Source organism: Schistocerca americana, chromosome 3, assembly GCF_021461395.2.
Source record: "Schistocerca americana isolate TAMUIC-IGC-003095 chromosome 3, iqSchAmer2.1, whole genome shotgun sequence".
Lineage (NCBI taxonomy): Eukaryota > Metazoa > Arthropoda > Insecta > Orthoptera > Acrididae > Schistocerca > Schistocerca americana.
This window is the reverse complement of record NC_060121.1, coordinates 651928575-651945652: the sequence shown is the minus strand read 5'-3', so window position 1 is coordinate 651945652 and position 17078 is coordinate 651928575. Positions and strand designations below refer to the sequence as shown.

Genomic DNA, 17078 nt, shown 5'->3' with positions numbered 1-17078 from the left:
GATTTTTGCATAGCAAATCCCGCCTGCATTTATATAAAAACCTTTTGTGGAACCTTGGTTACATTACGATGAACATGAGTTGGCGCCCCACTCTGAGCTGATACAGGACTTGTGGACGGTTTAGAACTTGGATTTTCGGCAAGTTCATGGGAGAGCTTGTATTTTATCTCTCCACCCAAACGATGTGTTTATTCCCAAACAACATGTGTGGTCACAACCTACCAAAATGCCAGGGGAAGTGGACATATGCACAACACCCAATAAAAAAGCATGATCACAGCATCTGTTTATAAGTTATAAATTGGACCATAGTCCTACCGACAGTTTTACTTGGGCCAAGGAGTATTTACAAACAAGACTTAGACTCCCTGTTAGTGGAACTCGTTTACGAAGAAGTACTGCGTCGCCCTTGTCAGTGGAGCTCGTTTACGTAGAAATACTGTGGCTCCCAGGAGAATTTGTAGACGCATAGTCCTCCCAGTCTTCTGATCACAACAATTGCGATTATACTTGTTGTTAGACTTGTTCTCTATTGTTTTTTCGAAGATATGTTCCTGAGTTACTTAGTTACACAACAAATTAGAGGTATTCTTGTATTCTGAGAGATTATTTTACATGTTCATAAAACTTTTACGAAGTTTCTGACTCTTAAGATGTTCCTGTCTTCTGTACCTTGCAATAAAGTTTGTTCTTCCCCAATACGAGAGTTCATATTTTGTACATCCGCATGGCTAGACCTCGACATAAGTAGCTTAGATGTTGGGAAGTTGGATGAAGCAACCAGCCCAACATACCAATGAAAAGCCAGTACTGGGAGACCAGTCGTAAAAGACCAGTCTAAAAGAGCTATGCTTCACCCACATGCAGGTTTACATTCGTCTTCTTATTAATGTTGCTTTCGGTGCACTGAAAATTTATCAGAAACACGTCACCCTCGAAAGGATTTCTTGTAATTAAATGTCAGTTAATGATCCATCAGCAATAATAACCTTCATGAGATCCTAAATGAATGATAATATTGTCGCTGGTTTCCTGGGTTCAACATGGATTCAAACTGAATGGGTTCATATCCTCTAGCTCTGGTTAGCGACATCAAGAAGTTCCATTTTTCTTATAGTTCTGGAAAAATGTTAAAAAACGTGGCTCATTTAGTAGCAGTTCAACACCAGATTGTGTGGCCATGTGGCCATGTCAACATGTCCCTACACAGTCCTCTGGCAAGTGAGTGGAACAGTGTTAACCAGCAGCAGCACATTGCCTGCAAACAGCTGTTCACACTCTCATTATCTTTACAATTTTTGAACAGAGACAGTGAGTAAAATGATATCTATCAACAGAGTACATAAAGTACAATGTAATTTTGAAAGGAATGACGTTAGGCCTTTACCATTTAATATTTATCAGTTGATCTTTGAAGAACTCACAATTTTAGAATATGGTATACTAGGTATTCAACTGGATTTCATCCAGAATTCATTGTTTATAAACATTAAAGATGCTGAAAATTGTGGCAAACTCATGACTACAGACGTCAATAGTAGGAAATTCAAGCACCTTGACGGATACGTTAGCAATGTTATGTAGTACATGCTAATTAAGGAACCTGGAATATAAAAGTTTGAATGTCCAGAGGAGGTGATAATGCAGCACCTTAAACATTTCAGAACCATTTTGGAAAACGAAAATGATAAATGGTCTGGAACATTCCAATATCAAATCGACAGTGGTGTATGAAATGTTCGACTGGAATTAAAAAGACACATCTCATCTTATCCATTAACCACAGGAAACCTAGCTTTCATAACATACAGCACATGACTCAAGACATGTTCCAGTTATCACCCTGCGTGGCAGCGGCGCTAGAAGTGTACCAGTGCAGCTCCCCATGCAAAGAAATGATAATTTAATGGATAAAAGTGACATATGCAATGGCTGAAACTTTAATTTGTATTCTAAGTGCCCCTGTGAAGACACTCACTAAGCAAAACAGGGTCACTCACGTCTCTAAAAATTGGTTTTATTTAATTTATAACAGGTTCAAAAAAATGCTTAAGATATTATATGTTACCACTTTCTTTTGCTGTTTGGTAACCACACCAAGAAACTGCTCCTTTAGAGTAAAGTCCGTGAACAGGCTGGTCATATGTGGACAACTTATGAAAATAGGTGGTCCATACAGCTTTTCTCATTGCTGTAACATCATTCAGAGGTGCAGTTCGTCTAATGGCCAGTCCATAATAACTCTGAAGAAGGTCTATTTCAGTTTCTGTCAATCCGCCTCAGCCAGGTAGAGCACCCAATGTAGTGTAACGACGTACGTTCTTTATAAATCATTTTCTTTTGACATATGACCATGTGTAGACTTCGTCACCTACGTCAGTTACAACACACTTCAAAATTATTTATATTCTTTTTAAATTGTCTCAGAATGGTTCTTGAACGAAACTGTAAAACATCATTTGAGTCGTATGCGCAGAATTACGTCACTCACTCCAATTGGTTTGTGCAAACTTTTTCAATTTAGATGTCGTTTGTTTCTCCTCAGAAATTGTATTAATGCACGTTATCTGATTTAATAAATATTAGAACCAAATTGAATAACTTTCGAGATTCAAACTCACGATGAACGTTGTCAAAAATTAATAATCTTGTCAAATATATTATTAATTCATTCACATAATTCTTCATAAATATATTCTTGGAACACATATTTCAACTTTAGTAGCATCCACTAATTTATTATCTTACTACACATAGACATGAACCTGAGCCTTGACAAGACAGAACTGAACATTTTCAACATGATTAACTTTCTATGACGTCATTGTTGTACAAACATAACAAATTCTTATTTTTTTCCATTTTTTAGAAGCACGACGCAACAACTCGGTTTCAGGATCTTCTGTTGCTCTTTGGCTGTTGACCCGCAAACCTCACATGAATAAACTATGAATGCTCTTCCGTATGTAACATACACTAAATATTAACTTATTTAGGAATGAAGGGTTTCATTTGATCGACACTATATAATCCTTTAATTACACCTGATGAAGGTTCCATAAGAAGTAACGCTTTAGGATGTACAATCTTATGTACAACATATGGACCTTCAAAGATAAAGAAGAATTTTCTACATTCCTTATTGATCTTCGAACTTTTATGATGAGATCGTACTAATACAAGATCTCCTAACTGAAATGAGGGTTCTATAGCCTGTTGATTATAACTTTTAATTCTCCATTCAGAAGTTTTAACAATCTGTTCGCAAACTTTTTCGTCTGGGATGCATTGTTGGATCTCATTTACTGGTGGCCAAGGTAGAGCAGCTAGTAAAGGCTCACCTATGATTCGTTTGCCTAAAATTTCTATAGGTGATAATCCCATCGTTAGATGAGGCAATTCATTTAATGTCTTTTCGAATTCAGGGATTAGTTTGGCCCACCGAGTATGTTTATGTGCACAATAAGTTCTACATAATCGTCCTAATTCTTTCATGACTCTTTCTACTAAATTACTTTGAGGGTGATATTTCGAAATTAAGATATGTTTGATTCCATATTGTTTTATCGTATCTTGAAACTTTTGACTAATAAAGGCACTACCGTTGTCAGACATAAGTCGTTTAGGAATGCCCCAGTTAACAAAGTAATTTCGGGGAAGACAGCGTATAACGCTTGCGGTATTCGCTCGTTTCAAAGTATATAGCTTCACATGTTTGGACCAACATTCCATTACAACAAATACATAAGTAAATCCTCCTGAACTATGAGGCAGAGGGCCGAAAAAATCAAATGACAGTGGATCCCACAGACCTCGAGGAATTACCGCATATAATTTATAACACTTAGATTTGTTATTAACTTTAACCTTTTGACAGGTTTCACAAGTCCAAATAATACTTCTCACAATACGGGACATATTTTTGAAATAATAATACTTCGTTAGATGTTTAATACATTTATGAATTCCATAATGCCTGTAACCTTCATGAATGTAAGTAATTAATTCGTACACAACAGGTTTCGGAATGCTGATTTTCCATCTCTGGTGTTCCCTCTGTGCTTTCCATTACAACAAGTCGTTGCAACTGTTTCGTCCCCATTTTTAAAGTTTTGTATAAGTTCCCTATATTGATCGTCATTTCTCTGATTGCAACTAATAGCAGTTACTATCCGTTTAACCTTACGTTCGTTCTCCTGAGTTAAAGGGAAATAAACATGGTAATTTGTTCCTGGTTCTTCTGAAATGTTAATATTCTCCATTCCTACTGAAAGTCTCGACAAAGCATCCGAAACTACATTTTGAGATCCTTTTAAGTACTTAATTTCGTACTGAAATTCTTGCAAGCATAATACCCAACGTAATAATCTATGGTGAAGTAACTGACAACTATTCAAAAAGGTTAAAGCCTGATGATCAGTATATACAATTGTTTTTCTTCCCATTAATAATCCTCTAAATCTTTGAAAACCCCATACCACTGCGAGAGCTTCCTTCTCGGTTAGAAAATAATTTCTTTCATGTTTATTTAAAGTTCTACTAGCGAATCCAATAGGCTGATATAATCCCTTTTCATTGGTCAGATCACCTTGGAATATTACACAAGACACACCATAATCAGAGGCATCCGTACACATACAAAAGTCCTGATTGAAATCTGGATGGTATAACATTTTGGCTTCTGTTAACGCTCCTTTTATCTTATTAAAACTTCCTCTTCCTCTTTTCCCCAGAGCCATACTGATTTCTCTTTTAATAAATCCAGTAATTTAGGATTAACAATATCCTGCCCTGGAAGAAATCTTCTCAGAAATCCTACCATTCCTGAGAATGATTTCAGTTGTTTTCGATTTCTAGGACTCGGGCATCGAGCAATAGCTTCAATACGTGCTGGTTCTGGCCTAATACCTTTACTGTCCACTATATGCCCCAAAAATCTCACTTCCTCCTTTCCGAAGTAAGACTTAGATAATTTTAACGTAATTCCTCTGTCAATTAAACAGTCAAACAATTCCCGTAATATCGTTACGTGTTCTTCCCACGTTTTAGTGGCTACCAAAATATCATCTACATATAAAATAATATTTTGCAATGATTGCTGACCCAAAGCAGAATCTAATGCCCTAATGAAAGTTGACACTGATATATTAAGTCCAAAAGGTAAAACTTGGAACTGATATGATCTGCCTTCAAAAAGAAAAGCCATATATTGCCGTGAATCCGGGTGTAATATTACTTGATGGTAGCCAGCAGTTAAATCCATTGTACTCATATAACGAGAACCTGCTATCTTAAGAAGTACGTCCTCCATAGGAATAGGTCTGTCTCTTTCCATCTCTATAATTTTGTTTAATTCATGAGCATCCAGAACCAGTCATACCCCACCAGTAGCTTTCTTAACTACCCACAAAGGACTGTTGAAAGCACTACATGATCGTTCGATAATATTTTGTTCTAGCATCTTACTTATTTCTCTACTAGCCGGTTCTTTGAATTGCACTGGAATAGGATAGGTTTCTTAAAGAATGGTTTTTGATCTTTAATCTTAAGTTTACAAACGTAATCTTTGATTCTCCCCGGTTCATCTGAGAAGACAGCTCTAAATTCTAACAATAAAGATTCCAATTCTTCCTTTTCTCGTTCGGATAGACAATTCGTAGAATAACATTTTTCTTTCCTTTACATAAAATGGTAACCTACTAATTAGGACTCGTATTAGATGACTTTCAATAATTGGTTCTCCAATTAATTTAGCACAGTTTAAATGCCTTTCGAAATAATTCCTATAACCTCTCCACCATTTAAAATAAGGAGGAGGGTCTAACAACTCTAAAGTGAAGTGTTGTTGTTTTCCTCTTGACGAATAATTTTTTTTAAACTGCTTAACAAAATCATCCCAGTCCGGAAATTCAGTTCTATGCAGTACTGCCCATTCCGCAGCTTCTGCTTCTAAATGTCCTATTACAAATTGAATCCGTTTTTCATTACTCCATTTAGGAGATAATGAAGTTTCAAAAGCTTTTATAAAGATTATAGGGTGAAGTTCGCCTCCTGGTTTGAATACAGGAAATCGACTTGCTACATTTGAATTTGTCGTTATATCATCCCAACATTCTGCAAGAGACATAGTTGGATTTTGTTTAGATTGCAGAGACAGAGTTGCATCGGATTGGCTTGCCGTGATTTCTTTATTTGTATGGTTGTCATCCGAGCTAGGAAACACGATGCGACTGTTGTCTCTGATTATGTTATTACTTCTACTACTTGAAATGTTTTCATTATTATCTAATTCCGATAACCGTTTAGTAATTTCCTGTATTCGCATTTCTATATTGGATACGTGGTTAGCTAACATCGATTCTTCACTGTGTTCACGATGTGAACGCTATGTACCTTCGTTAATGTTTTTATCTTTGGAAGTCTCAAGGTTACTGCATATTTCGGTAATTAAAAATTTCATGTTTTCTATTTCAGTATGATCTTTTTCTACTCGATGAGTTAATGTCTCTAATTCTACATTATCTAATGAAGAAATCTCCACAGGTTTGGTAGAAACCTCTTTAATAGATTCTAGTAATTCTCTAAGCACAGTTTCTGTTTGCATAGAAAATTCATCTCGTAACTTATCGTTATTTTTCTCAATTTCATTTACATCTAAGACATCGACATTATCTAGTCTCTTGGTTAAGTCAGTAATATCATTTCGCATGCGAGCTTTTTCCTCACACGATTCCTGGATATGTTCTTCTAACCTTTTACAATTATCAGAAATCTTATTACTAAGTCCTACTAGTTTTTCCTGCATTTCAACTTTAGAAGCCTCTATTTTATCGCTTAATTCTCGACTGGTTTCATTAAGATGTTCCTGTAACCTGTCTGTAGATTTTGTTAGCTCCCCTTTTAATCTAGCATTAGACTGTTTTAATTCCTCTTTCAGTCTAGCAGTAGATTCTTCATTAGATTGTTTTGATTCCTCTTTTAATCTAGCAGTAGATTCTTCGTTAGACTGTTTTAATTCCTCTTTTAATCTAGGAATGGATTCTTCGTTAGATTGTTTTAGTTTAGCGATCGCCCTAAAAAAGGATCTCATGCTTCTATCGGACATGATTGCTCTTCGTCTGACATTTCACTTCCCGACGTTATTGTAAGATATTAACTAGTTACACACACAGACTTGTAATCAACAATCCTATTAAAAGCACACTCCCTATGTACAACACTCCACTTCCAACTTGAAACAGACTCACCAGACACTAATATTGTAGTTCGTAGTTCTCGGTGATCAATGTGCTGCTATGGGCTGCAGAAGTAACAGTTGTCGATGCAGCCGCTGAGATGCTGCAACCCCACTTCCGCAACCGGCTGGACGCTGAGTCGAACACCGGAGACGTCACTGGCTGCAACCACGCCCGGCCCACCGTTGACAGGAGAAGCCCTCAGCAGCACCTCTAATACCAGCCGGAGAAACGCCCCCGAGCTGACATACTGGGCCTGTTAGCTTAGGAGAAAAAGGTTGTCGGGGTTTGAAGCGTTCAGCTGCTGCCCAACAGATGCGCCTTCTCGTAGAATAACTGCGTGACCGTACTGCTTGGGTGCATTCCGTCAGCTGCTCACACCCGCGAAGTCGCCACTGGCTGGTAAAGGCTCCACAAAGACTCTCGTTGACTTCCGAAGGACTCTTGATGTTTTAATTGTTTCGTACCTATGTGTCTTAGTTGCACACAAGTCCTGTCACGGTCGCCACGGTGTAGTGTAACGACGTAAGTTCTTTATAAATCATTTTCTTTTGACATATGACCATGTGTATACTTCGTCACCTACGTCAGTTACAGCACACCTCAAAATTATTTATATTCTTTTTAAATTGTCTCAGAATGGTTCTTGAACGAAACTGTAAAACATCATTTGAGTCGTATGCGCAGAATTACGTCACTCACTCCAATTGGTTTGCGCAAACTTTTTCAATTTAGATGTCGTTTGTTTCTCCTCAGAAATTATATTAATGCATGTTATCTGATTTAATAAATATTAGAACCACATTGAATAACTTTCGAGATTCAAACTCGCGATGAACGTTGTCAAAAATTAATAATCTTGTCAAATATTATTCATTCACATAATTCTTCATAAATAAATTCTTGGAACACGTATTTCAACTTCAGTTGCATCCACTAATTTATTATCTTACTACATATAGACGTGAACCTGAGCCTTGACAAGACAGAACTGAACATTTTCAACATGATTAACTTTCTATGACGTCATTGTTGTACAAACATTACACATTCTTATTTTTTTCCATTTTTTAGAAGCACGATGCAACAACTCGGTTTCAGGATCTTCTGTTGCTCTTTGGCTGTCGACCCGCGACGTATAGTGGCCAGCAATTTTCTCTCTGGTCCCAGCAGTGAAGATTCTGTCTCCGTTCGTTGCGCCGCCCTCTCCGTACATGAAACATAAAAAATAAATACAAAAACTTTAGACAGTTCACAACCATTACAAATATTACAAAAATATATAAACAAAAACTAAATTAAACTTATATTCACCTGCAAACTGGGCTGACACTGGTGGATGGGTGATGCTTCAATTTCGCGTCCCACTACACCATCCCCTTTTACACATGTCCGCAACACTCCAGTTTTGTTACCAACGTATCACCATAAACATTGAACTCATTAATTTTATTGAAAGCTTTAGAGTCCCCATCGCCTAGGTACTTTGTATGTCTAACGTTAAAAACGGGCACCAACCTGTGAAATATTTTTAGAGCTCCATCACACTCTATAGCTCCACTGTAACCATCATAATTCTTAGAACACTGACGTTCAATATGTCCTTCAGTGTTACCATGGCAGTTGTGGCAATGCTTAGATAAGCATTCAACATCAACAACTTTTCCATTCTCCAAAGATGTAGCATTTACCACACCATTCAAGGAACGATGTCCTCGATGTTGCTATGTCCCATCAAGTGCTACAGCAATATACCTGATCCCACTAATATTTACAGTTTCTTCTACTGCACATTTCATAGATGCTCTATACACAACCGTCAAGGCATGTGAAAGTATTTTTATGTACTTGCTGAACCTACTGGGAGGAGGAGGAAGGTCCACCAAACCACAAAATGTTTGAGCAGTCTTTTTTCCTTTTCCTATTGCATGTATTGCATAAACTAACTTCAAATTCACATCATATGAATTATGCACAACGCTCGAAGTCATTTTCGAGGTATATTTATTGCAGGATCTACACAGAACAACTAATTTTGACGCTAAACCATTCCTGCTACTTTGTTTTTCAGTTATTTCCAGACATCCTACACCATCATTTCGTCACTTCCGTTAACAGGGAAGATAAGATGTCTACATCAACAACAACAAATGCACTACAAACAGCGTCATTGTTAACAGAAAAATTTGAATTACCAGGAGGTGTGCCATATGGGAGTTTCTTCCCTGAAGTCTGTAGTAGATAAGTGTGGCTGGCTGTGGAAGTCCTATGCGCAGATCTAAGCACAATAGATGAATACTTCAAAAAGAGGAGACTGATACCAAATCCAATGAAGACAGAAGTCAGCTGCTTTCACCTTAACAACAGAATGGCCAATTCGAAGTTGAATGTCACCGTTAATGGTCAGGTCCTTGACTAGCAAAACTCTCCAAAATATCTAGGGGTGACTCTTGATAGAACCCTCTCTTACAGGAAGCAGATAGGAAACAATGCAGGAAAGCTGAGATCACGCAATAACATCATACAGGAGCTGAGTGATTCCACATGGGGCGCAAGAGCTATGACACTGCGATGCGCTGCCTTAGGGCTAGTCTATTCTGTTGCCGAATGCTGTGCCTCAGTGTGGCTCAATAGCACACTTGCGAGAAAAACTGATGTGGAGCTAAATGCAGAAATGAGGACAATAACAGGCTGCATCAGATCTACTCCTCTATACTGGTTACCACCTCTAAGCAACATTGCCCCACCAGACCTCCAAAGACAGAACTCCCTCCTCGAGGAATACCAAAAATTATTTAAAATCCCCAAGCTTCCAATGCACTCTGACGTTCCTGCACTCCGAATGAACTGATTAAAATCTAGGCAGCTATGTGTCCTACCTGCAGAATCGCTACAGGCAGCTACTTTCAGTATCAACAAAAAGTGGACAGAAATGTGGAACATTATTGCCCATAAGACCCTCCAAAGACCTGACACAAGACCAGCCGGTGCGGAACTAATGCAATATGCCTGGAAAAAAATTAATCGGATCCGCACAGGCTATGGCATCTGTGCTGAAAACCTCAACCAATGAACGCCAGATGATCCATCACACTGTAAGAAACTGTAGCAGAAGTGCGTAACATGGGCACTTGGAAGATTTCTTTAAAGTGACAGAGGCAGCCATTCAATGGGTCGACAAATTAGATATTAATTTATAGACTTATTTTTTAAATTATAAATTATGAAGTTAATATACTTCTGTAAACTATGTAATCCACAATTGATAGTAGCTGTTGATATGTAATGCCATACGCTAAATAAATATAAATATGTACATCTGTGACATCATTATCACATTCATTGTGATTTGTGTTCTTCGTTTAGTGTTTTGATCTTTATTTGTGTGTGTCTTGTATCTATTTATTAAAGGCAACACAGCAGCATATATATTCGTAAATGGTCGACTGGGCTTGACACGCAAGGGCACAACTGAATACGTCATATTCCCACAATATCCCAAATCAAGTAGTGAAGTATTAGTGTTACTATTAAGGAGTAAGGGTTTTTGTTTTCTTTTTGAAGTGTGTGTGCGATGGGCCAAGTGAACATAGATGGGTCACCTTGCCACGACTTTCAACCTTCGGTATCAGGAGCTTATTAGTTATGACAAGGAACTGTGTGATACCTCCAGCTGCGGCCACTTTCGCCAGCGGCCGAGGAGGACGGAGCTGGACACGCTGCAGTGAGCGCCCGAGGAGAGGACACTGCAGCCATTCTGCAAGCACACAGTGGGAAGCCAGGTGGATGCCCTCGCCTTGCTCAAGAAGGGACATGTTGCGAGGAGCCTGGCAGACAATGAGAAGCGTGCAGAGAACTGATAGACACCTGCAGCTATTAAGACAGAATGTCAAGAATATACACGTGAAAGCATGTGAGCACTTCTGTCCTGGCAGCAGTCATTTTATCTGTCTTAGAAAGCAGGAAAGTACTGACAACTCCGGAACTTCACGAGCATAGGGAAGAGTGTACACAAATCACGGAGAATTCACGCAGGGACGTGTGTGGAAGAAATCTCTCAACTGTGGAGAGATCTGGCTATCTTTATGGCGAGTGTAGGGCTTGGTAGGCATGAAGAGAAGCTGTAGAAACGTATGCTGTTTGTGGGCAGACCTTATCCTCCTGAAATGTAAGTCAAGGATGGCTTACCAGAAAGGGGACAAAATAGGCCATAGCATATCGTAGACGTGATGCTACGCTATGAGGGTGCCATGGATGACAACCAAAGGGGTCCTGCTATGAAAAGAAATGCCATCTCAGACCATCACATGATTGGTCACTGGAGCTCAGTTCGAAGAGGAACTCATCACTGAAGACAATCATACTCCAGTCAATGAGATTCCAGGCAAAAGACTGGTTTGGAGATGCCCCAGACACTGGTGGGATACCAACCTGAATTTTTTCCGCCATATTGCCTGACAACCAGTAGTGACGGTCTGGGGTGTCGATTCTTTTCACAGCAGGATCCTTTTGGTTGTCATTATAGCACTCTTGCGGTACAGCAGTATGTCGACGCTATTCTGTGCACTGTTTTGTTGCCCTCAGGCTCACAGAGTTCTACACGAGGGAGCCTTAAGTCATTGCAGCTCTATGTTGTGCAATCATACAGTCGAGCCACACAGAACTACTGAATCACCCAGGGGATATACTGTGACTGTCCCAGAGCAGTCCATCCTGGGCTTACATATCAGCAACATTATTCCATCCCGCATGCAGTGAGTTTCCACTGCTTATCTTCATGCTTGTCAGACCCTCCTTTGGCTAGGAAGGTCGCTGAATCTCGCCCCAATGAGAAGGTATGGAGCATTACGTGCAGGGCCCTCCAATCATCTCGAGATTTTAATGGTAAGATATGTGTATTTTTTCAAGGGATTATTATGTCATTCTTCCTACAATATAGTAGCAATGCAGGTAACGATGGTGTAGGTAGGTTGGGATCACACAACCTTCTGTTCAAAGTAGATCGAAAACGCTCAATATTATTGGTGGTCTGGGGAGATATTAAAATTCGTCTGTGTGCTCAAATATGCAGACCTGGACGACAGGAGCTGTGCAAACAGGGCCTCTGTTGGAACATAGCGTCACCGTCAGGGAACAAATATTATACCATGGTATGGCCCTCATCAACCAAAATAGTCACATAACCCTTGGCAATAATGTTATTTGGCAGAATAGCCATGGGGCCCGTAGGATACAACGATGTCGTTGCTCAAATTGGTACCCAACCCCCACTATGCTTCGCTCTTGGAACGTAAACTCAGCCAGAAGTTGGAAACAATGTGAAACAAGACTCATACGATCAAATTACTTTCTTCCATTGCTCAATAGTCCAAGTTTTACAGCTTTTCACAACATTTTCTGTTATGGGTATTTATATCACTGATGATTGGTTTTGGAATTACAGCTCGCTTTGCAGTTCCCTGTTCATGGAGCTCCATTCATTCAGTTGTGATTCTGACAGGATTCGCGAGTGCAAAATTCAGTTGTGCTGCGACTTTTGCAGCTGTCGTCCTTTTATTTTTCGTCATAATATTCTTAATAACCATCTGTCATGATAACTCCAGACACAATTTTGTCTGCATTGTGGCTTAGCCCTTTCAGACCCCCACCCAAACTTGTAACGAAAATTTTGAAATAAATGCATTTTTGTCACTAAAAAAATATAGACTCCTGGACCAATTGCTTAGAAAATTTTATTTTTTAATTTTGATAAAAATTTTGAACCCACACGATTGTGTGGGTCGGGATTATCTTACATATTTATGTCATTTCTTGCAGTGATATTCACGAAAGCAATTACTGTCTTTTGACAAACACAAATAAATATTACACTTCAGACATCTTGTTCTCGTCCTCTTCTTGCAATTTTTTTGCCTGCAGCAGCGAGCTGAAGGCAAATCATCAACAGTTGGCCAGTGATGATATCCATCTAGCCGCTTCTCATCACATGGTGTGTTTTCTGGTTTGTACGTTTTATTTGGTGGCTCTTCATTGGATTCACTTTCATGTTCCTGTCCTGAAGAAGAAGAAATTAGTGCTTCCACAATCACTTGTCGGAATCCAAGAAGATCTAAAGTGTTTTTCTTTTGTACTTTATTGGCTTCACATTCAACTTATTGTAAGCAGGAATTGAAACAAGCCAAATCAAGTAAATGAATCAAAACTTTTAAAGTCCACTTTTATGTCTTCAAGAAAGTCCTGTAGGTCTTCGTCATTTGACCGCAGAGGTCCACTCCTTCCATACACAGGTTGTACTTCATTACGACTGCAGGACATGGCACTAAGATGTACTTCTTTTCTGGTTTACTCCATCTCTCAACATTGCTTACAGGATCACATCCTGTATAAGTAGAGGCAAGGGTCATAGCTTTTGAATCTTTCCACTGGACAATGACTATTCTATCATCGCCCCTGCAGAATTCTTCCGTATCTCCTCTCTTCAGTCTTTTTTCTTCTGTCAGGTGAACTGGTTTCAGCCTGTTTTTATTTGGTTCCTGTTCATTCCAGCCCTAGATCAAGTAACTGTTGCAATAATGGCAAAGCTGTAAAATATCTGTCAAAATATAGTCTTGCACCTTGAGGTAATGTTTGAGCAAGGCAAAGTATTACAGATGGCCCAAGACCAAGGCCAACATCTGGCAGAGGAGTTGATTTACCTTGATAAAATTCAGAATCAAGTACTAAACCTTTCTTTGTTGCCAAAACAAAGTTTTTAATTCCCAAAGGGCGCGGTTTGTTTGGAACATACTGAGACAATGTGCAGTGTCCAGTAAATGGTACCATTTGCTCATCAATGAACTAATCATTTTCAGAGGGCTTAGAAGTCTCAAACAAGCACTGCATACAACATTAATTGCAGGTTGTACTTTCCACAATCTATTAGTTTCTGATTCATGTGGAATGTTGTTAGTGTCCACAACATGCAGTGCTGTTCTGAGAGTGAAGAACCTGTCTCTAGGCATACAATCTGCAGTAGTTGGCATATGCAATGACTTCTGTCAGTACATACATGTACGAGGATATCTAACACATCCCATAAGTACATGCATGCCATACAGATTTTTTATCTCTAGAGGATTTGTATGAAGCAACTTCCCTTTCTTCGAAAAGTAGTAACTGTTAGTGCAGTCAGATTCTAACTGAAAAAAAATCTTCTGGGTAGTACTCGCTGAAATAGCTCATTGGAGGTTTAATTTCCTGTCCTACCTCACTCTTTGAGTGCGCAAAAATTTTGGAGGTGTTTGTTCTTTTTCTCCCAGTGGACAAACGACGATGTGTTTCCACAGCTTTTTAGAATTCCTTCTACTGTGTTGACTGGAAAAATTGTCCTGAACTTCTGGAGCAACTGGTAGTATTGTTGCTGAAGCATTGTTACAATTTTCCTCCTCGTCAGAAGATTCAGAGCTTTCTCCAAGTCTAGGCTTGATTGTTGGAAGAGTCCAAGTTGTATCTAACAATTCGTCATCACTAATGAAGACTTCCATTTCAGAGTCATCTAATATGGCTAGAATTTCCTCACCAGTAAGCCCTAAAACGAAACAAACAAACGAACTGTGAAAATAATGCGTAAATACAATAGTAATATGACTTATCTATTCCGTAATCTGTTCCGAATCGCAACCACAAACATCAACCGAAAACGACCACATGCAAGTAAAATAGTCCCAACACGCACAATTGTGCGTGTAGATGTTACAGATATTGTAGCTATGAAAGTATTCAAATGATAGTGGCGGACATATTTTTATTTACTTCTGTACACCTTTCGGAATCTCAGACACATTTTTCCAGTGTCAAAACGCAATAAATAAAGCTCAATAAACATTTACCTCGACAGACATGCTTCCGACCCGCCATCTTGAAAATTACGAAAGATTAAGACACAATATCTCGTGTCTGTAACGAGATATCAATATAAATCGAGTTGTATACGAAACAGCGATTCCTGCACCCTCGTGTGACTTGGGACTCAACTGCATAGCGGAATAATATGATGATCAAACTCAAATAATCCGCACCCACACAATTGTGCGTATCGGATCTGAAAGGGTTGAAGGATGTTGTTTCCTGTTTTCTGTACATGCGGAACAAATCGATACAGTGTCTTTTGAGACACCAAACATTTCGTCTTCCTTGGTTACAGAAGCATCCACCATATTGACACAACAATTTGGTCACATTCGAATTCACGTATCTTTGACATAATGCACTCAAAACTACACAGAACACTGTTCTGACCCCGACTGACATTTGCGACGTATTGCAGACACTGCACAGATGTTGTTCTTGGTCAAATACAACAGCTCAGCCCGCAGGCCAGGCTAACATCAGCATTTATGTTCAAACATGCTTTTCTCCCGGTGTTTCCATATTTCTGTCCATCCCTTATATGTGTTATTGTCGTTCTCTTTTGAACCTATGTGCTATCTGATACTTCAAACAAATTCTGAATCAGTAAGATACTTCATGTGATGTTCGAGTGATTCAAGGGCTACAACTGTCTATTTGTGAATAATACGCCTTGCAGCATGAACTAAGTAGAAAGGCTTATAAAAGAACAGACTGTGATACAGGAAGTTATCAACTACGTTTATACAGTGTGAACATATTAACCCTACAACTTCCTTGTTCCTTGCAAAAAATATTTCCTTGTGTTCCTACTTGTCAGTAAATAACTTTATTTAAGACGGTCTGCAAGTCCTAGTAACAGTTTGTGCCACTGTAGCGTGACAGTTTTAAATGTTTCAAAAGTAAAAATTTGGAGAGTCTTAGAGTTCGTGATTACAATTTTAATCTCTTGAAATTTGCCAAAGGAACAATCTGATTAACATAGGTGAAAATGACCCTCTGAGAGTAGTTTCCGCGTACGTTTGGGGCGATATAATGTCTCACTATTTTGCCAACCCCAGTGTAGGAAAAGTAGAAACTGATATAGTTACAAATATTTTTATTATTCTCCAGATGCTCAACAGTCTTTTTCTTTACAGGGACGAAGTCTATGTTGCAGTGATTAGTTCTGTTTTGTCCTTGTAGTTAACAAGACATAATAACCATTTGTTATGGCATTACATATAACTGATGCCACTGCAGTTTGGCAGTTTGCATATATTTAAAAAATGCGTAATCAGTATAGTGTTGTATAAAGAACTGAAAAAATACTAAAGATAAAGGACATTGTATAGGCCTATTTATCATGCCTTCTGTGTAATTAACCAATATGATCTTTTATACTCTAGAGCAAAATTCTATGACACTACCAAGACTGGTGACAGAGATTAATACAAAATGTACTTAAACTGGTAAGTGATAGTAAAACTTGTCTGAATTTGTTAGTTAAATTTTGGTAATTATTTAAGTACAAGATGTAAGTTTTGTAATTTTGGTTATTCTGAAAATGTTATACAAAAATTATTATGATAAAACTCAATTAACACAAATAAAACTTGAGTATAATGACAGTCACAGTTTTATGCCTAATATGGTACATGAAAATAACAGTTAATACTTTCTATTAGCTCTAGAAAAAATGTAATTCTCAGCAGTTTCATTTATCAAACTTGTTTGCAGGTTAGAACTATATACCAGACTGGAACTTGAATGCAGGATCTCTAGCTGTACTGGCTAGTGCTTTATCTGTATGAGATGGATGAGCACAGCGAAATTTAGCACCTTTTATTTACTGACACATGTCGTTAACGGCAGAATTATACTAGTCAGAAGTGCCTGCAATTGTTTGGAACACTCGAAATGTCTGTCTATTAATGATCTTTGTGTGCACGAAGCATGGCTTGTTTCACTCACAGT

At 38.5% G+C, this 17078-nt stretch overlaps 1 protein-coding gene across 1 annotated transcript; it reads right to left on the bottom strand.

Moving 5' to 3' along the window:
* Positions 1–6385: 6385 nt before the first annotated feature.
* LOC124606278 (uncharacterized protein PF11_0207-like) lies at positions 6386–7105 on the bottom strand. Its single transcript, XM_047138258.1, has one exon. The coding sequence runs from the start codon at positions 7103–7105 to the stop codon at positions 6386–6388; it is 720 nt and encodes a 239-aa protein (XP_046994214.1).
* Positions 7106–17078: the final 9973 nt, after the last annotated feature.

Excerpts from the sequence above, each read along its gene's own strand:
- LOC124606278 (XM_047138258.1), bottom strand. The coding sequence starts at position 7,105 with ATGTCCGATAGAAGCATGAGATCCTTTTTTAGGGCGATCGCTAAACTA.